Source organism: Seriola dumerili, unplaced genomic scaffold, assembly GCF_002260705.1.
Source record: "Seriola dumerili isolate Sdu_G_001 unplaced genomic scaffold, Sdu_1.0 BDQW01000088.1, whole genome shotgun sequence".
Taxonomy (NCBI): Eukaryota; Metazoa; Chordata; class Actinopteri; order Carangiformes; family Carangidae; genus Seriola; species Seriola dumerili.
The window spans coordinates 6,829,381-6,851,464 of record NW_019174343.1 but is presented as its reverse complement, the minus strand read 5'-3'; the positions used below and the strand labels follow the sequence as shown (position 1 = coordinate 6,851,464).

The following is a 22,084-nucleotide window of genomic DNA, read 5'->3' as shown; positions in this document are numbered from 1 at the left end:
GTATGTATACCTCCGGACAGAGTTTATACTCTATTCCCACTATTTCTGTGATACATTCGGGAATTCTGGTCCAAAAGGTGCTGTTTGGAAATTGCAGTAGAGAAGCGACACACTGACAGGTATTATCCCACATGACTTGTGATTCTTAAGCTTTTTACAAAAACACAAACTGCAGGGTGAATGTACACCTTCAGATTTTCAGATTTTAATTGTGTCTGCAGCAAACAAAAAAGCGGGGTCACCTGCTCTTCTTTGAATTGATCTGCAAATTTACTCTTAGGCAATGGAAATAAAGAAATGAGAAGAGGCCAGAGGGGAGCATGGTGTGACAAAGATGGTGGTTAGACCTTTAGTTGTGATGGTTACGGAGTGTTAGGGGCTAGGGAATGCATTGTATAAATGAGAAGCCTCACAAGTACAGAAAGACAGTCATTGGCGTGTCTGTTGTATGGACAAAGGGATGGAACGAGGAACCTGTTGTTCTGATTCAAAACCTTTATCCTTCTTATCTGTCAATGCCACTGCCGTCATTCCTGTGTGTTGTTTGTATTGTGCTGCTGCTCACAGTGTGTCACTTTAATCGTGCAGTGTAAATAGCAGAGGATATTACATGTGAGTGGGAGGAAGTGAAATGTTTGCATTCATACAACATGACAGAAAGTCAGAGAGTCACACCAGCAGCTCTGTGAGGTGAAACTCATCATTTTTAAGATGGATAAATATGGATATATGGATATACTAAATACTAATTTAATTTCCACATAACGAAACAATAATCAACCCCGATTATTGTAACTATACTGGATCAACCACACTATGTACCATATAGAAACGTAATATATGACATACTGTATGTCCTTATATCAAGAGTGATGTTGCCATATATGTCACCTATAAGAGGATATATTATTGTCACATACTGTATATACATCCTCTGGATATTTGAAGATATAAGTCAATAACATATAAAAAATACCCAAAATACCCAAAATTTGTAAATATATTGAAAATATCTTTGATGATTTTTATATGTTACATGTTGCAAACATATACTGTATGCTAAATGTATATACCTACAAACCTCTACAGATGTACAAACATCTACTACAGACAAGTGCAGGATCAAATCTATTGCTTCACACCCCTGCAGCAACTTTGTTTCCCGGTGCCATGGAGGAAAAAACACTCACAAAAAAGGGGCAGACGCTGCCCCTCAGGGCCATCCACAGACCAAAAGGTAAAATAGATCACAATGAGCTCTCTCTGTTCAGAGAAATGCCCTCAAGAATGCTCAACTGGAAAACAAGTGCCTGGAAAGGCGAGTATCCAGCGTGCTATTTGATAAAGTGAAAATAAGCAAGCTGGAGGAGCGTCTAAAGGCCAGGGAGCAGGAGGTTGTTGACGAATATACAAAGCGCTTCGAGGCAACCGCAATGAGCGAGATGGAAGCCGGCCACCTTCAGCAATGTCTCCAACTGCAGGAGGAGCAGAGATAGCGGGAAATCAGTGGGGTGAAGGAGCAGCTCAACCAGAGCAGAGAAATCCTGCAGCTGAAGAAGGAGGAGGAGGTGGAGGAGGTGGAGGAAGGAGGAGGAGGGGGAGGAGGAGGAGGATCTCTCGGAGAGGCTCGCACAGGCTGAAAACCAACTGAAAGGCCAAGAAGATCAAAACCTCCTGATTCAGGAAGCTTGGAAGTAGAACACTCTGGAGGAGAAATTCAGAGCTGAGTTCACTAAGAGAGAAGAGAGCTCGGAGAGGAGAGAAAAACAGATGGAGGAGAAGAAAAGTCTGAAGGAAATGCAGAAGAGGACCAGATGTGACAGAAGCAGGAGAAGGCAGAACAGAAGAAAAAAAGAGGAGGAGCAGGAGGCACAGAAAAAGAAACATAAAGGGGAGAAGACGAAGACGGAAAGCAAAGGGAGAAGATGGAGAAGAAGAGGGGTATTTGGAGCTGGATGTACATGAATGTGTGTGTCCCTCACCCCATCCTTCTTTCTCTTCTCCTTCCTTAATTTACCCCCTCAACCTTCCCTCTATCTCCCTAACCCCACCCTCTCCTTCTCTCCACCCTCCCTCACCCTGACCCTTCTATCCCTAACCCACCCCTCCATTTCTCTCCACCCCCCATCCATTCCCCTCTCTACTTTTCCTCTATTTCTCTCACTCAATCACCCCCTAGCCCCACCCATCCCCACACCTTAGGCTAATTAAAAACTTCATTAAAACTTTTTTTAAAAATCAAATAAAAAATTCAGTCATATTTCTGCACGTCTCAGCCTCTCTGAATATCAATGTACAGTATAACTGCAGCTGTATGACCTGGTCTGTTAGAAAGTAGAAGCACTGATCCAGTATCTGTTATCAAATACAGTTATTTTAAGTTTGGATTCAAACAAAACTGAAGGCATATTTTGACATGTTGAATAGCGAAGGTTGTCAGTCCAAATGGTATTTTAGGCTGTGGTAAGTTACAGGAGCTGCTTCTGTAAGAGACAATGATATCCTGCAGGAAACCATGTCACCTTCATCACTGACAGGCTTCTGATTATTTTTAATATTATCATTAATTACTGGTAATTACTGATTACACTGTAACTTAATTATTAACAGATGATGAAAATGTCCTTTAAAAATGTAGATCAAGACTGTTTTTGCAGTAAAAAAAAGAAAAAAAAGAAAAAAGTCTCACAATAAACTTGGTATTTAAACTACAACTGTTGCTGGAGTTTTGACCTCTTCATATTTCTTCACATATCTCAGCTGTCACAACTAATCTAGTGATTTTCAAAACCAGTTGAACATGTGTTTCCTCTCATCTTCCCACGCCAATCAACTCTGCTGACCTGCCTGTTAAACACAAACACAAACAACACCTCCCAATGTGGTCTGAGTGATCGGATCTCAAATGCATCCTCAATAGAGACGGGAATCGAGAACCGGATCAGCTGAGAATCTGTTCCAAATTGTCCAAACCGTTGGAATCATATGCCCCCAAGCTTATCAATCACTTGTATCTATGCCTGCATGTGTTTCAGGGCCGGGCAGGCCAATACGATCGCATCGCAAATTGAAAATTACACCCCTGAATCCCCCTTGCGTCAATGTTTACAACTTTGATGAGAAGTTGAAGCGGAACTATCCCTCTGATCATGAAGAGAAAAAAACACCATGAGAGTGAATTGTGGGAACAGCAATCAGATGAACTTGTTCTCTCCTCTCCAAGTTTGATGTCAGCAAATAACAGTAGCCTATAACGTTAAGGTGCTAGCTTGTCGTTCATCTCTCTCTAGTCTCTAGTCTGCCTCACTTAACTAGCCTGGCAGTGTGTCTCTTGGTCTGTCTGTGTCTGTCTTACCTGCCACTTCCAGGCCTGTCCTGTGACTTCGTGCCTGGCAAAGGTTAGAGTCAAATACGACAATTTATTATGGGCCCCCCCACACACAGAAAATTGATCAGGAAGCGGTAAGGGAGTCGATTAAAAATTGCACCGATAAATAGAATTGATAATGGCATTGGTATCAATAAAATTAGTATCAATTCCCCTCTCTAGTCCTCAGGAAGTCAGGAAGCGATGGATCTGAAACAAAGGCAAAAACAGGGTTAAACGAAGCAGGAAAACTCGAAAAAGCAATAATAACTATTACAATCGGCCAAACATCAACTACTATGTGAAGGCTTAGAATGATCTGGTGAAGAGTGGCGAGCAGGACCAGGCTTACGTACAGTAGACTTCAGGGTTGGCTGATAAACTGATGATTCTCAGGTGCACTGATGATTAGGTGGGTGGGGGAACTGGAACGTCACGCCCAGGGAGAGAGACAAACATGATGCACAAGGGAGGGAAAAAACAGTGGAAACACGAGGAGGGAGAGAGAGATACTAACAATATTATATCTCATGGCTTTATTCCAGTTCCGAACTATTGCTTTCTTTTATTGTCTTTATAGCTTCAGGGACCCTGACCATACTGGCAAGAGCTCAATAGGCTGTTAGATGTGGGAGGTTGGTCTTGGGCTGAAACATTTCTCTAATCCTTCCTGAGCACGAACCTGTGAGACTCATCAAACATGTATTCCACAGGAACACATCGGTAATAAGAAAATTATTCTATGTGAAAGTTTTTCAAGGCAGTCATGAATGAATAATGATAATCCCCCTCTGTTTCAGGATTGGCTATAATGGCTGAATCCACATTCCTATCTCAACTCCGTCAGTGAATGGAGGAGTTAATGTGAATAGGAACTCTTTCCAAGGCTTCAACGTGCAAGTAAAGACAGACTGGCCTTGGTCTATAATCAACTCATTTCTCTCCTTCACTGTCAAAATTATGAGGGATCCAGCTTACATCATGAATGTTCCAGTTTTTTTACAATGAAAGAAGAAATTGTACCATCTCTGTCATTGCTGGAGAGTAATTATAGATCCATACAGACTGCATTTATTTCTCTAGGGGAGGTAGGTTGATGTTAATGTTACCTGCCCTGGTGAGTAATTTCAATCCCCTCCAAAGCCCATATACAGGGTTTTTTTTTTCACCCTCACCCTGGTAATAATTACGGCCACAATTACCTGCTGTTACCAGTTTTTTGTTTTGTTTTGAGCGATGTCCTTGTATAAGTGGGTCTCTGCAGGAAGTTTTTTTATTTTTTTTATTTTAAATCAGCTTAGAGTGAAATTTGACTTTTATTGTATTTTGTTTTTGTTTGTTGTTTTTGGTAATGTGATAGTATACGTTCTGAAGCATCCCTTTTCTGTGGTTACTAAGCAGATTTATGGATATTTATTCACAGTGGACATCAGAGATAATATTATCCTGGGGAAGGTATGACTGAATGACTTTTGACTCAGATTCACCTTATGCAGTATCTTTGCATCCCCTCTACTCTCACATGTTCCCCATGGGGAGGTTTTTGGCTTTCTGCTTTGGCTTTGTCCCGTGGAATATCTATCTGTTACAGACCCTATCTTATATTTCCCAGTGGTTAAAATGCCTTCTGGAATGATGACTTAAATTATCAAGGAGCACAGTGAATATTTTATTTTCCACCTCCCCCTGTAAAGATAATCCTGTCTGAATGGGCTTTCCAGAGACAAGACAGGAGTGCCACAGCAAACAGGAACAAACGGGACGAGCTGACAGAGACAAAGGGGAGCGCAGAGACTAAACAGACACAAGGGAGGCAAGGGTAATAGAACACAGGTGAAACACATTAGGGCGGGGCAGGCAATCCACAAGGAGGGAAACAGGACAAAGACAGGAAGTAGAACAACTGCAAGACACACAAGGGAAGTAATACAAAATAAAACAGGAAATGAGACAAATGTCCAAACATAAGAGAGTCCAACAAAATCCAAAAGTGTACAACCAAAAAGTGTCCATTACGGCAAACTGTGACAGAAATATTCTATGGCATTCATGTATCTGTTGTTTTACAGAGTTTAACCTGAGCCATGCATACCACAATTATAGCAATCATATCACATGGGCACAGGGTTAGTAGTATACAGATGTTAAAATCTTTTTATATGCAGTGGTATCAGATCTGTGTCGGCCGATACCAAAGTTCAGGTATTGGAGCTGGAATTGGGAAGAAAAATGGTATCGAAACATCTGCAGAAGAATGGCTTTATTTAAAGTTTAAGGCATTTCTACAGCCTTATACTTTATTGACTGTGTTATAGTCAAGTGCCGTGGAGCTACATATAACACATAAATAGGCTTATATATATAAGCCCTTCTCAGCACTAGGGAGAAAAGAGTATAAACACCAACATGAATTCATTCATTCATTTATGCAGCTGACCTCATATCTTCATGATCCTTTACATTCAGTTTCCACTGTGTAATGAGGCTGAAATAAATCTGGCAACTTCAAAATATCCCTCAAATCATAAACCCCTGCAAAAGTCTGATTCATAATTTACTCATTTGAATTTAATCACAGCAGCTCACTCTGAACAAGAACATTTCAGTCTGCTGTTCATCAAACTGACTCTTGCATGACTGTCACTTGAATATAGCCTCCTTTTGACAGGAGAAAGAGATCTATATTCTCCCTGTGGCCTCATCTCGCTGCCGTGCCTATCTCAGCAGTTCACAGGACTTTTGTCTGTGTGCCGGTGATACGTGAGAATGTCCTGAATCTGACAATTACATCCGGCAGTGAAGACTGTGCCTGTGCACATCTCTGCTTGCCATAGTAGAGTGTCCCCATTAGATGTTGGGAGGGGGAGGGGGGCTGCTGCACTGATGCCCTGCTACGTATAGTGTCAGTCAAAGTCCCACAAATTTGCTCTGCTAAAGACACCTGTCATCAGCTCCATATTGTACTCACCAGCTCGATGGAAACAACAATCTTGTCAGTAATGTAAGCGCTCTAAGATTGTTGTTTCCATCGAGCTGGTGAGCACAGTACGGAGCTGATGACAGTGTCCGACAACACTGTCTCATCCCTTATTGCATTATTTAGATGCTTGCCATGTGCTCTGAAATGGTATCACTTGTGGCATTTTTGTTGGAATACATCAAAGTATTTCCACTGTGAATCTTTTTTTTCCCCCCATATCCCCCATGAGGCTTCAGCATCCATCAGGGATGGAGTGTGTTAATGAATGTGCGTGTGTTTGTCTGTTTGTCTGAAAGGAGGATAATATTGGTTTATGCACCTGCATTGACTCATGAGCAATGGTAATAACACATGTCAATATGAGAGAGACAAAAAATGGATACATGGACAGTACACAGGGGGAAACAGTTATAAAACAGCATACATTTTGTTGTTAAATAACACTGCAGTCTTGCAAAAAAGAATATCCCACACACTGCTCTTGTCAAATAACAAAAATAAATAAATAACAATAAATAAAATAAAATAAAAATAACAAAAAATCCATTCAATTTTGAGCCTTAATGGATTGTTCAGAGATTATTCACCATCCCCACACTGAAGGTAGGAAGGTTTATGAATAAATGTATTAATAAATGTATGAGAGGAGTTGGATTTGAGACATTTTCTGTAGTTTATTCTTTTTTCGCCTGTAAACCAAAGCTTGTTGAAGTGCAATCCTTGATAGATAGAGCTGTCAAGTGGAAAACATTTATTAAATCTAAATAACTTTCATAAAATTTTGATCTGCAGAATCAGTATTATTTCCCTCATAGAGATGTAATGCTGTCAAGCATTGGTACGTTTAGCTCTATTAACCTTGATTAAAGAGTGCTAGAATATGGGTCCAACAACAAGTCCAAATTTATGAGCCCAGATTTTATTCCTTCTCTCAGTTAGTTAAGATGTTTTGAGTCAAAGTTGCTGAATTTTCCTGAACTCCTGTATTTTTATGAATAGTGAAAATGCAACTAGAATAAAGAATATTGAGAAAATCCCCAGTGAGGGCATGACATTTAATTATATAAGAGTTTTGTTTAAAGAAGTTTATATTCAAAAGTCAAAATACAACAGAGTTTATGCTCATCAGCATAAGCATCAGGTCAAGAGAAGTGGACAAACTGTCAGGCCGAGACTCAAAGCAGGACTCAGATGCAGAGATTTTAGATAACAAAAGGCTTTTATTGAATTCACCGGAGACCTCGGACCGAGTGACAAACAAATGGCTATAAACAAAACTAGACAGTATACTCTGACTATAGAGAAACAATAAACACTCCAAGAGGAGGGAAAATAACTCTAATCAAAAAGAAACAAATAAACACAAAACGCTCCGTATGGAGGAAAAATCTGCCTATATAAAATAATTTGGCTACAAACAAAAATCACTCTTAAAGAGGAAAAAACCAAGGACTATGAATCTAAATTATGGAAAGAAATAAACAAAAAATCACTCTCTAACGAGGAAAAAACAAAGGGCTATGAATCTAAGCTATGGTAAAAAATTTACAAACAAAAAATCACTCTTGAACGAGGAAAAAACAAAGGGCTATGAATCTAAGCTATGGTAAAAAATTTACAAACAAAAAATCCCTCTTGAACGAGGAAAATGAAGGGCTATGAACTTTAGCTAAGGAAAAAATTACAAACAAAAAAACACTCGTCACGAGGAACATACGGCTTACTATGGCGATTACTATGGCTGTGGACATGGACCAAGGCTCTGGTGCAGGACAAGGACGATGACACTCTGGCACAAGACAAGGGGAACACAGACTATTTAAACACATGGAGGGAAATAGGGGACAGGTGGAAACACTTAGGGCAATCAGACTGAGACACATGAGGAAGGGCAAGTGACCTGAAACGAGAGGAGAATTACTTTTCAAAATAAAACAGGAAATGACAGGACAAAACAAACCCAAGACAAGACAACCTCACCACGGTGTGACACAAACCTTCATTAAGGTAATTCATGCTAGAGTCAGGTGGGCGATCACTTGGACTGACTTGCAGCTCTTTCTATCAGCCGCAATTTGGTGTGCGTGCAATGCAACCCAGTGGCACTTTCACAATGTTTGCCTGGTGTTTAACAAACACCTGCAGAACCATTACTTCTCTATACATAAAGCACTGGCATGTCGGGGAGGGGGTTTTATCTAGTAGCCATGCCAACCACATACATCCCCAGGTGTGAGTAATAGTAAGCAGTATAATGCCAAGAGACACATAATGATGGATGCGCACATTCTGTATAGTGATGTGGGTTATGAGAAAAGAACGTGTGCAAAACGGAGAGATCCACAATCGAACGTGACTTTATTAAAACATTAGTCTGGATTTGGATTGATCTTTTGGATTGGACTGATTCTACAAGTGCTCAATCACACATGATGAACATGCTAATGAGTCTGTGCTCTCTCAGGCAAAGATATTCATTTACAGGCAGCGGGTGTTTCAGTCCAGCCTCTGCTCACGTTTCACCTTCATGTGTGTGATGCTTCCTCTTCATGTGTGTGATGCTTCCCAGTTTGGTTGTGCATAACAGCATACAGCAACAGGTCAAAGAGATTACCCCACCACCTATTACTAACCGACTGCCAAATAATGAATAATGGCGCCACTGCAAAAATAATGACTGAGACTACATCCACACTTTAAAACAGCGTTTTAAAACAAATATGAGCTCCGTCCAGATGAGCGTTACCCATGTTGCATTCACCACTGCTAGTCGTGACCAATAAGATCCCATCAGGGAGCAGACATAGCTGTCTTCAACATAATTTCCAAATGTCTCCACACTACAACTGCAACCCTGGAGTTTTCTAACTAAAACCGGGTCAGCAGCATTTCCAAAAGTCTCAGGTTTAGGCGCACAAAAAACAAGTAAAAGGAGTAGTGTGGACACCAGGCGAAAACATAGCAAAAGTAATGCATTTTAAAACTGACTGACTCAGAGAAGTGCCATTCATCAAGACATGAGGTGAAACGATTACAGTTAAGTGAGTTACTGGGCAGCCAAAAGTAAATGAAAGTGTTACTTACATGAGCTTATCACAATGTTTCAGAGTAGAAGCAGACGCAGAAGCAGACGCAGACGCAGACGCAGACGCAGACACAGACGCAGATGCAGGTGCAGCTTCTTAATTCTAAATGTAGCGATCAGTGGCATAAACGCTTTTTGACCACAATTTTTGTGGGATTATTCATCAAAACGTAGCCCTTCACCTGTGTTTTGTACATTTTTATTTAAATCAGATCTGACATCTCAGTGTGAGAGACTCTTCAGTACATTATGAAGGGACTCCTCTCTCACTTGTTGAAGACCTTCACTGCTTCACTTCTTCACTGGCAAATTAATCTTCCACAGTACAAGAACAGTCTATGTATAATTAACAAAGACAAGATGAAAAGGATCTCATATGTGAGTGACACTAAAATAGAGAGTGATTTCCATTCTTTTTTCATGACACAGATGGGTTCAGTGTAAGAAAAAGTCAGTTTTCCCTTCATCATCAGAAGGCGTTTAGGTATAGGTAGGTAAAAATGATAAATGAAACTGACATTTGGATATAAATTTCATTTGGAATTCATCATGGCGTCTGTCTTATTGATATGCCAACCATAGCTCTCGTTTCTCACTACATCTACAACACTCAAAGTGTGGTTCAAAATTCCCATGCTGTCCTTATATTGATAATTATGGATTTCTTTCTCTGTATTGCCAAGATCAGCATCAACATTTTTTCACTGTAACACATCTGACAGTGGGTAACCTGGTCCATTTGAGAAGTTATCAAATAAATGAATCTAATGTTTGACTGCAGACCAGTGCATGGAATGGATTCCTCATCTCTTATATACACTGTTTTAATACCACTTTTATTTTAAACCTTTCATATCTTTTTTCTAGGAATGTTTCATATCATGTCATTATTTACAAAGAATTTACTTTATTCAATCCACCAAATGTCTGACAAGGTGGGAAAAGTAATAAAATGCAGACAATAGTACTACTGTACACAGCTCTTTAAAGTAGGCTAAGTCCTGAATTGCAGTCTTAAAGTAGAGGGTATTGAGCTTGATAATGGAAGATGCTTTTCATCACTGGCTCATGTGGCTCTCAGCTTGCCAGCAATCGATACAGCAAACAATCTACCGTCTCTCCCAGTACAGCTGGTTCCTATCTGTGTTCCTACTGATTTCCCGCATACAGCTGCTGAAGCTTTCATCACTCCGAACATTGACTCTTACCTCTGACTTAACAACAGAGATCCATCCCAAACAAGTGAACCCAACAGGTGATGGAGCTGCTGATGTCTCCTGATCTGAGTTACAAGAAGTAGCTCTCTGTGTGCCTGCACTTTGGTATGGCTTTGTAAGATACAAATGCATGTGAAAGTATTGACCCTGCTTTAAGGTTTTAACATTTTAGTCTTTTAAAACAGTCAATCACGGTGGATGTAATTAGGATTTTTAACACTGATTAACAGAGAAAGACTTCCAAGCATGTTTGAAAAGTGTATCCAGGTTATGTAAAAAAAAGAAGACATATAAAATGAATGGTTGCAGAGGTATTCACATCAATCAAGTCAATAGAAAGAAGAAGCCACATTCGGCAGCAGAGAGAACTTACAAATAGTCACTTCAAGGGTTTTGATTCTGCTTACATCTGCTTGTTTGTGTCTTTTTGCCTGGGACATTATAGCTTAACCTCAGTCTCATCATGTGTGTGTAGCCATCAAATGCATATTTAGCACCCTTTCTACAGCATCTTTACATTTAACAAAGTCAGTTGGAAACATGAAATGGACACATTTGCTTAATTAGTCTTCAACACTGACTGTCACTATTAAGAGATGAGAAGCCTGCTTTTGTCTACCTCTGTCTGAAGTCAAGAAGTCATTCAAAGTCACTGTGAATTTCATGTTGTAAATCTACCACCTGCTGTGCAGACATAGCAATAGTAACTGCATGGGACTTAACAAAAGGTCATTTAACTTGTCTTGGATTTGTCTGGAATTTGGCTTCATCTTCAAGATGCATTTTTTGTCAAGAAATTAGACTAACCATCTGTTAGACCCTCCACATAAAGGTGTGCTTAACCTAAAAATCAGACCTTGATTGAACACAGGTGATTTAGTTCATGTGACTAATTAGCGTCACTACTGATGACTGCTTGCGCAATCATGTGTCGTGTTTTATATTTGTAGTTCAATCAATTTGTAGAGACTTTATATTGATCAGTGTCATGAAATCACACAAATCTGTGGACTAATAAAACATGATATCACTTTTCACTGGCTCTGTATATGACATACAGTAAATGTCTACGGTATAACTTCCTGACCTTGTCCTCCCTCAAACACACAAGTAGAAATGTCTCAGAGCCAGTACAAGTCTCATCAGAGCCTAATAGCTGGATAATAAATGGACACATCCCTCAGCCCTGAGAGATAATAAGGACTCAGACCTATTCCTGGAACTAGTCGCCTTTTTCATTTTAATTAATAAGAGGTCAGGCACATGAATTATACAGTCCTTTATTCATCTTTGCACTCTCTTTAAAAGTTTCATGAGAAACTCATGCTTGCTTGATATTAAAACCCTTCAGTGAAACATCTGGACCACAGCAGCTTTGGCAGCTTTTTTTCCTCACTTGTTAGATATGTGTGTGTTGGTATAAATTATCCAATCCAAATGATCCGATATGTAAAATATGCATTATCATAGGGAATCATGATTGAAACATGCCATGTTTCAAAGCATTGCAATATGCATTTGCTTTATTATTTATGGCATGCTAATGAATTCATCCTGGACATGGCATACATGGCTTAGTTTTCCGGACTATGTAATGCAGCGTATACATTGATTAACATGTGCTCTACATCTGTTTGTTCTGTTTATTGACTGAATGTGGAGCACAAAAAAAGAACAGAGGGAAAAAGGTTTCAGTATAAATGGCAATCAAAGTCATGCACCATCACATTACAAGCTCTTGTTATTTATACTAAGATGCATTTCAAGCACGCAGAGGAAGCCTCTTATGTTCGACAATCAGTCTTTTGAACAGGCTCCGAATTTGAGCAATCATGCATTTGCACACACGCACACACACATGAAAAAATATTAACAAGGTTTTTGTGTACGTGAGTCATCTAAACGCCATCAAATACACGTGAGTATGGTGTTTTATAAAGGCAGCAACCCTCTCTGGTTCATAATGAATATTCTTTTCTTGGAGGTTTTTCCATTAAATGTGAGGAGCCAATAAGGGATCTTCTCAATCAGGAGAAAGGGAAACCGGTATAAACAGGTATGTGATAATTGCGAAATCTTCTGATGTATGTGAGTAATGACAAAGTGGTAGCCTGTTGTTTTGAAGTGTAAAGCATATGCAATCTGTTTAAGTGACTGCTTACATAAAGAGCAATTTCAGACATTCAGGATGCTGAACCTCTCAAAAGATCCATATGGAATTTGAACACTAAAAGGCTCAATAAATTGCTTTTTGACTACATAAGTGGGAGCTATGTTTGCATACATAATTGAAAGTTTGAAATGTACTTTTATCTGAGCACGAATAGTGTTTGTCCAAAAACCTGTCCTTTAATATGAGAGCAATATATCTTGCTTTACTGGTTGATCACACTTTGAACCCTTAGGAGAAAACTTTTGCCATGTTTGCCCATCTTTCCTCACAGTCACGACAATGTTTTACTCACGCCTTAAAGAATCAGGCAGGTTATTTTTTCTTTTTATTCTTCCTAAAGAATTCCATTAAACAAAATAAACAAAAACAAAACCAACGACAACTCAATTTATCCAACCCACTAAGTGTGTCTGTGCAGTCACAGATTTATGTTGCATTACATGTATGCATGTTTGCCATAGAACAAATAATAAGCAATATATTGCATTTTGACATATAAATTAAGTGTCCCATAAGGTTTATGAGCACATTTTCCCGGAAAGAAACCACATTCAATGGCAGAGGAAACTTACAAAAAGCCCCTTTAAACAAAAAAATTAAGTATCATTCGGTGGCTATATTCATTTATATATATATATATATATATATATATATGTGTTTTTCATAGCCTATATATGTATGTACATACTAAGGTATGTAAATACACAGATTGACAGATAGACAGATAGGTAGATAGATAGATAGATAGATAGATAGCAGGGATTCACCCCCATCCCTTCCAGCTTGTCTTTGAGGATGGGGGGTTGGATGGTGTTAAATGCACTTGAAAAATCAAAGAACATAATCTTTATGTAACCACCTGGCTCATCCAAGTAAGAATGGGCCCGGTGGAGCATGTAAAGGACGGTATCATCCACTCTGATATGTTCTTTGTAGGTGAACTGTAGGGGGTCTAGTGCATGTTCAACCTGTGGCCCAGAAGGTGGAGAAGCAGCTGCTCCAGGGTCTTCATGATGTGTGATGTGAGGGCCACCGGTCTGTAGTCATTTATCTCAGCCCGTCATCCTACTTTAGGTACCGGAACAAGACATGATGTTTTCCACAGGACCAGGATCCTCCCTGTTTGTAGACTTAAGTTAAAGATCCTCTGGAGAGGCTCAGTCCTTTAACAGCCTCAGATACACACCATCCAGGTCTGCTGCCTTTCCAGGACGTAGCCTCTTGAGCTCCGCCCTCACCTCCTCCACTGTAAAGGACAGGAGACTTGACCTCAGTGTGGAGGGAGTTGCAGTTGCAGTGTCAGGTTGTGGAGGAGATGCCGTAGGAGAAGCTGCAGCTGAAGCAGTGGGAGAGAGAACAGGTGAGGCTGTGTCAAACCTGTTGTAGAAGAGGTTGAACTCATTGGCCTTGTCTACATCACCTGATGTTGCCTGGCTGTTCTTCTCTTTATAGCCAGTGATGGTTTTCATCCCCTTCCACACCTCTCTGGTGTTGTTGTGCTGCAGCTTCCTCTCTACTTTCTTTTTGTAGTCCTCCTTCTCCTGCTTTAATCTCCTCTTCAGCTCATGTTGCACACAGCTGAGCTTCTCCCTGTCTCCATCCCTGAAGGCCTCCTTTTTCTGGTTTAGGAGGGTCTTGATGTTACTGGTGATCCAGGGTTTGTTGTTTGGAAAGCAGTGTACAGTCCTTGCTGGTATTACAGTGTCCATACAGAAGTTAATGTAGTCTGTGGTACATTCAACCATTTTATCAAGGTCAGGGTCAAAACAGTCTTTTAGAGACTCACTGGCCTCCGGGGTCCAGTTCCTGAATGAGCGGGTGGTTGCAGCCTGCCTCAGTACACAGGGCTTGTAGGAAGGCTGAAGAAAAACCAGATTATGATCTGATCTGCCAAGTGGTGGTAGAGCTGAAGCAGTTTAGGCCTCCTTGACATTTGCATACAACAGATCCAGTGTCTTATTTTCCCTCGTGGGACAGTCAACATACTGAGTGAAGCCAGTCAGGTGAAAAGTGAGAGTGACATGGTTACAATCCTCCAATATTGCAATGAATGCATCAGGGTGCTGGGTCTGTACTCTCGCAACAGTCTCGTGAATGACGTCACACGACTGCAGGCTCTGCTTGTGGTTGAATGTAAACAGCAATGGTGACGATGTGAGAGAACTCCCTCTGTATATAGTACGGTCTAAGACCAACTGCCAATTACATAAGAATGATATTTGTACAAAGCTTTACTTACCATAAGGCGGCACGGCGGAACAGTGGTTAGCACTTGTTCTGGGTCTTTGCATGTTCTCCCTGTGTCTGTGTGGGTTTTCTCCGGGTACTCCGGCTTCCTCCCACAGTCCAAAGACATGCAGGATAGGGTAATTGGTGACTCTAAAGTGCCCATTGGTGTGAATGTGTGTGCAAGTGGTTGCTTGTCTCTATATGTCAACATTGTGATAGACTGGCGACCTGTCCAGGGTGTACCCCACACTTGCCCAGTGTCAGCAGGGATTGGCTCCAGCCCACCCCCCCCCACCCCATGAGCCGGGGCCAGACAGAACATTCATAATAATGCGTGCTGCATTACATATGATCTTGACAGTGCAGAGAGTGAAAGATATTAGTTGCAGTGCATTGTGATGTGTAGTCTTTGTGATTGTGAGACAGCCTTGGGGAACCCTGCAAAATAAAAGCTAATTACTGATCCCAGTCTCAGGTGGCAGCAGGATGTCATTTCAAGTCATAAAGGAAAGAAGAAGAGCGATGCAAAGAATTAGCTTTGATCTGGGAGCATGTCTGCAGAGTGTAATATTAAAGATGTAAGGCTAGGAAGTGTTGTTCAGATAAATAATAGACTGTGACAAAAAACAGTCATGTTTGATTAGGGAAGTCATCAGAGAATGATAGCACATCTAATCAGGGTCTCAAACTCGTCTCCTGATGTAAGGCTATGCAAATTAAATCGGCTTCACCATCGATCAGATAATCGAGGAAAGGACACCCCAGGTCTGACAGCTGCTTCAGGCTCAGCAGGAGGGAGGAGAAAGGGACAAAGTTTGTTAAAGAAAACCTGCCAGCAAGTAGGTTAAGTTCATAGAGTCAGCTACCACTGTAACTCAAACTCCGGGTCATCCCCTAACCTGCAGAGTTAGAGTAGCCTTTCTTTCTGGAACAAAAGCTCAGAGTCTTCCTTAACCAACTCAGAGTTCTCACTAAACCTGCTTTCTGGTATTACTTCTGGATTAAAGCCCTGACCATGAACTACAGTTTGTTGCATGTTGTTAACCCTCTCTCTCACTCATGTCGTGTCTCTTTTCTCACTAATAAAGTCATAAAATGCCCCAAAAATGTTTTTTAATGTTTGTTTTTTTATGTTTGTTGTTTCCTGCTTGTGATTCACTTGCTCTTAGGTCAAGTTTCCATCCAAATACTGTGCATATCTTCACTGAATTTCCAGAAAACAGACAAAAATGCATTTTCCCATGAATTATGCAGATATGAGCTTTGTGACATTAATTCTCCAGTTAAACCACTACAGAAGGAGAGAGTGCAAAGAAATAATGTAATTAGAAGAGTGCCGGTCAAACCTCAAATAAATAGAAACCATGTACTGGAAAACGTTGCATTCATGATCTTTTCATGCATTTGTTTTATCTCAACGTTTTATTACATTGTTCAATTTCTAAAAGGGAAATTCATTGTGGTGACAAAGACAGACAATGTATATTAAGTCTGTGAATCATTTTGGGTTTATCTCTGGGGGGCTAAAAATCCCTGCCGGTGCAGAAGATGGGCGAAATGTGTTAAACATCACCCAAGCAACTAAACTAAAAAGAGCTTTTGTCAGAGTGTTTTGGCTGCAGCACAGAATCTACTTTGAGCTGCTGCTTTGGAATCAGTGTAGATGTAATCTCCTCGTAGTGGAGTGTAGAGTAGTATGACATTTAAAATCACAGCACATTGCTTCATTTCTGTAATGTTTGAATGTTTGAAATGAATTTGAATCACATTAGGTGATAAACTGAATTTGTCCCTTTGAACTTTTGAGTGCCTTTTTTTGGTAAAGCTTTATACACCACACAAGTTATATTTAGTGTAAGAGAGATTGATAAGATACTTATTGGATATCTATACTAAAACAAATAGATACTGAATCCCTATTTTACAATTACTGGGTGCCATATGTTATGACCCAGAGGTCATTTGAAGCACTTTTCTGATGTGTAATTTGTGTGTGCTTTAATGTGTGCTGGTGTTGTGGATATCTCTCTTTCTTTCTAGGGTTCCTGCTGAGGTGTGTGTGTGTGTGTGTGTTGGGATGTAGGTGTGCAGGGGCTGATTGAACGATTGACTCTGTTAGTTTGTAGGTTGTTCCAGGGAGCTGATTGGTGCCAGCCTCCAGGCTTGCAGTTTTAAAGCCGGCTTCTTCCAGCTTCTGCAGGGGCTCATCTCTTCCACTTCCAACCAGCCTGCCAGCCAAGATGTTCTGATATTGTATATAGTTGCTCATGTGAAATGTCAGCCCAGGTGCCGTAGGGGTGGGTAGCAATTTTGTTTAACCTAATTTTCTCCTGTTTTTTGTTAGATAAGGAGTTAGGTTAGTGGCTTGTTTTTTTGTTTAGGTTCCTTAGTCTTAGTTCCTTAGTCTTAGTTACTTCTGTTTGTTATTTTGCTGTTAGTCCACCCTGAAGAGAAAGAAATCTTGAATAAAAACCCTAATGGGCAGTAATTCCTTGTGGCTGGTGGTTCTTGGGAGCTGGGAAGAGGGGAGTCTCTCAGCATTCATGTTGCGCCAGGGTTTCCCCTAGGCCGGGTCGTAACACATTATGTTGTAACCTTAATATCGTTACAGAAAACAGTATGTGCCAATGTTTTTTCACAATGACACTAGTTATGGTGTGGTAAGTTAAGTTAAGTAAGCTAAGTGTGGTAAGATATCCATTATTCACAACATGTGGTGCAACAACATGGCTAGCATCCACTGCGCAACACTCAAGGCTTCCCTCACCTAAAACATACAGTATATCAAGTAAAGGAATATATACCACTGTTTTGTATTGAGACACTGAAAAAATTTCAGTAGCTATTATAGTTTTCACCCTTTCCAGTGTATATATATGAAATGAAGGTGAATTTAATTTCTAGATCACTTCTAAATACTAATTTGTCAAGCTCTTTCTTCCTGTACTTGTTCCCAGAAAGCATTTCACTGGTAACCCATGTGTACAATATATTTACTTAGTAAATTGCAGGCTGTAGTCTAAAGCATCTCTCTTGTTACTTCCATGATTCCACTTATTAAATATGAATGGTTAATAAAATGCTAAGACTATAGGGTGTGTGTTGAATGGTTTGAATTAAGAATGCTGATCTGTCAGCCGCACCGTACCTCCTCCTCTCTGACTGTCTGGCAGCTGGGGATGCTGCAGTGGCGGTTGCTGGTCATTCTGTTAGCAGTAAAGGTCGGAGTTGAGTCCCAGCCAGCTGTCAGACAGTCACTGACAAGGGTCAAGGCAGAAGACTCAGATTTCTGGATTTGGATTTCTGTGCAGCTTAGTGAGAGCATGGAGCATAATACTGTTATAGCTTTTTCAAATGATGTGTTTGCAGACTGATTTCAAAGGAGTGTAATATTCAGATCCTCCATGTAGTGAATTACATGGGAGTCAAGGGATATGTTTCTCACCTTGGTCACCTCGACTTATAATGACATGCTGCAGCTAATGACACATCTGTAAATCACTGAGACAAAAGCATAATTGCTGCTGTGTCTGTCACCTGATGGCTTCTTCAAGTTCTATCCTCCAAATGGAAGATGCAGAAACTATCAGGTGACATACAGCAGAGCAGACACAGGGGCCTGCGGAAAAACAAGATAAACTACAGACAAACAGAAGTCTGTGTGGCTAAGCACCTCTTAAGAGTGGAAATAAATATTTCCACTTTAAATCCAAAGGGACATTTTTCTCAACAAGTGCTATTGGGAAGACAGAACACAGTCACATGAAAAGTCACAACAGTTTATTATTTGGTAACGCCTCAGAAATCATCACCCCTTAGGATAAGATAAAAGTCTTTGAAAAATGTAAACATGTTGCAACATTTATCAGAGCATCTTATCTGAAGATACTTAATATTTAACAAACACAGACCCACCTGTTGTCTCATAACAGACTGTTTTAACCAACACCTAACCAATATCTGTCATTATCATAAATATGACCATACAGATAAGATGTAAACTAGACTGAACAATCACATCCAAAGAATACATGATACATTACATATTTACAGGATAAAATGCATTTACATTTGACACTTTCACATTCTACACAAAGCTCCATAGATTAATTTTTGAAAAATTATGGATTATTCATCCATTTCGCAAGATCAGCTCTTACATAAACTCATTGATGAACAAATTTACATGCAATGAATTAGAAAATAGAATCTTTAATACAAATGGTGCGTCCATTTCATGATTCTTATTTGTCTTTCTGGCAAAAATAACCTGATCCATATTGTACTGTTGATTCCATAGTTTGCTCCATTTGTCAACTTTAAAGAATCACATTGTACGCCACAATTACACTAAGACTAACGGTGTATTCACAATGCAGTTGAAAAACAACGATCTTGCACTGCACTTTCTGTATTGATTGGCATTCACAGTAATGGGGAGGTGTGCACTTAAGCTGTTTGTTGGCAACAATGTGAATACATCTTTAGAGTAGACAGACACGCTAGCCACTCTCTGAGACATAAGCACACTGGTTCTTTGTGCTAAATGCTGACGTCAGCAAGCTAACATGCTCACAGATAGCAATGGTAAAATGCTGGTGTATCATATTTACCATGTTCAACATCTTAGTTTAGCTTGTTACCATGCTAACATTCGCTGATTAGCACTAAACACAAAGCACGGCGGAGGCTGATGTCATTAGTTCTGTGAGAATTTGGTCACAAACAAATGTGTACTGCACTGATTCAAATTCTGAACTGATGATGATGCTAGAGGTAAAGTTACCAGGACACCAACTGTTCATCCTCTGGGGATCATAAATGGCCAGATTTCATGGCAGTCCATTCAATAACCCTCTCAATCAATATTAATCAGTATCACAAATGTCAACCTCATGGTGACAATAGAGGAAAAGTCACGGGAATTACCATAGTAATTAGGATTCATCCTCTGGGGCCCATGAATGTCTGTGAATTCCATAGCAAGTCATCCAGTAGTTGTCAAGATATTTCAGTCTGGACCACAGTGGTGGAGCAATGGATCAACAAGACACCATCTCTTGAGCCACACCACTAAAAAGAATATAGAAATCCATTAGAAGTACTGTTCTGGTTATGTAATAATGACTTAACGGCCATCATCTCATACCTCATCAGTGTAACATCCCTATAATGACTTGCAGTGTGTGTGGTACTCAGTAGTGAGTTTCAACAGGAAAGCAATTGTTCATTTCTATAGAGTGCTCTCACTACAATATACTGCTACCACAGGGACTTGTAGTACTGTGATGCCTGTCCTCACACTTACTTCAGTCTTTCTCATAAGGGAGCAATATTTTTACACCGTGTTCAACAGGCTGGGTTGAGGTGAGAGATGTGTCTGTGAGACGTCAGGCTTTTATCTACTGTCTGACAGGCTCTTCAGGCTGATGTACAGGGAGCTGACCATGGTGGCCTCCTCCTGCATGGACTCCTTCAGATCAGGCTGACCCATGCACATCAGGGCCACCAGTCTGTTGGGCAGCTTCCCACTGAACAACAGGTAGATGCAGGGGTTCGCACAGCTGTTCAGACTGGCCAGCAGCATCAGGATGGTAAAGGTTGCCGCTGGAAACACAGAGGAGGAAATGAGAGAGATATTCATATGAGCCCTTTTCTCCTTTTGTTTTATCCATTTTAAATTGAGAGGACCTTCTCTTGGTTATAGATACATGTTGTCAATAATTAAACTCTATATGGAGATGGCACCCTCCTTCTATAATATTATCTTTTTTTTTCTTTTTATGAGTGAATACATATTATATGATAAATGCAGGGTCATAATTTTAAGGTTATGATGTTACCCTATTTAAAAGCACTTACAGAGAACCAGATCTGGATTCCAAACTTGATTAAAAATAATTTCACAGGATTATTTTACAGGAAATCTGTCAAGCTGTGACCAAGGATATTTAACTAGTTTTTTTTTGGTTTTTTTTCCATTGTTTGGCTCAGAGTTTATTGCCATTCTTTGAATTGAATACATCACAGCTGATAATGTGTCATACTGTTGCATGCTGTAATTCTTATGTTAGAATGTATATTTGTATGTAAAAAAAATATTTTCTATGTAATTTTTTCATGTTGTCAGATCCCTGTTGTCTTACTCTGAGTGGGCGCCTCAACGTCCCAGACAGACCAGAGCTGCACGGTGAAGAAAGGCGTCCAGCAGATGATGTAGGCGAGCACAATGACCACGGTCATCTTCACCGTTTTCACCCTCGCCTTGGACACTCCTGCCACGCTGCTGGCCCTGGAGGACAGCGGCTTACTGACCGCCTCTCCGACATGGTGCGTCTTCATGTGGAAGTTGATGCGCACGGTGCGGCAGATGCGCACCTGGCACACGATAACCGTGATAATGGGCAGGATGAATATCACCAGAGTCGTCCAGGTCACGTAGGCTTTCGGTCCCCACGGCTTGATGAACTGCGCCCAACAGTCGTACACACCGGGAGCGACCTCGACCCGAGAGAAGATGAAAATCTGCGGGAGGCTGCCGATGAGAGAGACGCACCAGGCGGCGCACACCGGACCGTTCAAGCGCGCCCTGCGCCTCTGGAAAGTCACCATGGGGTTGCAGATGGCTTGATATCTGTCTACTGTCATCACTACTATCATGTAAGTGGAGGCAAACATCCCGACCACCTGCAGGTACTTCACAGCGCGACACAGTATATCTGGTCCGACGAATCTGTCGGTGATGTCCCACATGAGTTGCGGACAAACTTGGAAGAACGTGACCACCAGATCTGCGAGGCACAGGTGGAAAACGAAGACGCGCATCCTGGAGAGCTGCTTCCTCCGCTTCCACAGCACCATGAGGAGCCCGAAGTTTAGGATCCCCGCAGTGATGAAGATGATGGACAAAAGAATTATTTCCACCTGAGCCAAGCTCTCATCTCGCGGCTCATCCCCAAAGAGCGCGCTCTCCAAAGTGCTGTTACTGATGTTCACTCGAAACCAAGCCATGCTTTCACACCAAATACAACAC

General features: G+C 40.7%; 1 protein-coding gene across 1 annotated transcript; it reads right to left on the bottom strand.

Moving 5' to 3' along the window:
* Nucleotides 1–18,854: 18,854 nt before the first annotated feature.
* Nucleotides 18,855–22,069, bottom strand: LOC111221550 (oxytocin receptor-like). The gene is made up of 2 exons (XM_022744991.1): nt 21,198–22,069; nt 18,855–20,658 (listed from the first exon to the last, which is right to left on the bottom strand). The coding sequence occupies exons 1-2, from the start codon at nt 22,060–22,062 to the stop codon at nt 20,450–20,452; spliced, it is 1,074 nt and encodes a 357-aa protein (XP_022600712.1). The 5' UTR covers nt 22,063–22,069; the 3' UTR covers nt 18,855–20,449.
* Between the last annotated feature and the right edge of the window lie 15 nt (nt 22,070–22,084).

What these genes read in the sequence shown, in the direction of transcription:
- LOC111221550 (XM_022744991.1), bottom strand. Translation starts at nt 22,062, where the DNA reads ATGGCTTGGTTTCGAGTGAACATCAGTAACAGCACTTTGGAGAGCGCG. An exon ending in CGTTGAGGCGCCCACTCAGA is followed by an intron (nt 20,659 to 21,197) that starts GTAAGACAACAG and finishes CTGTGTTTCCAG; the next exon opens with CGGCAACCTTTACCATCCTG.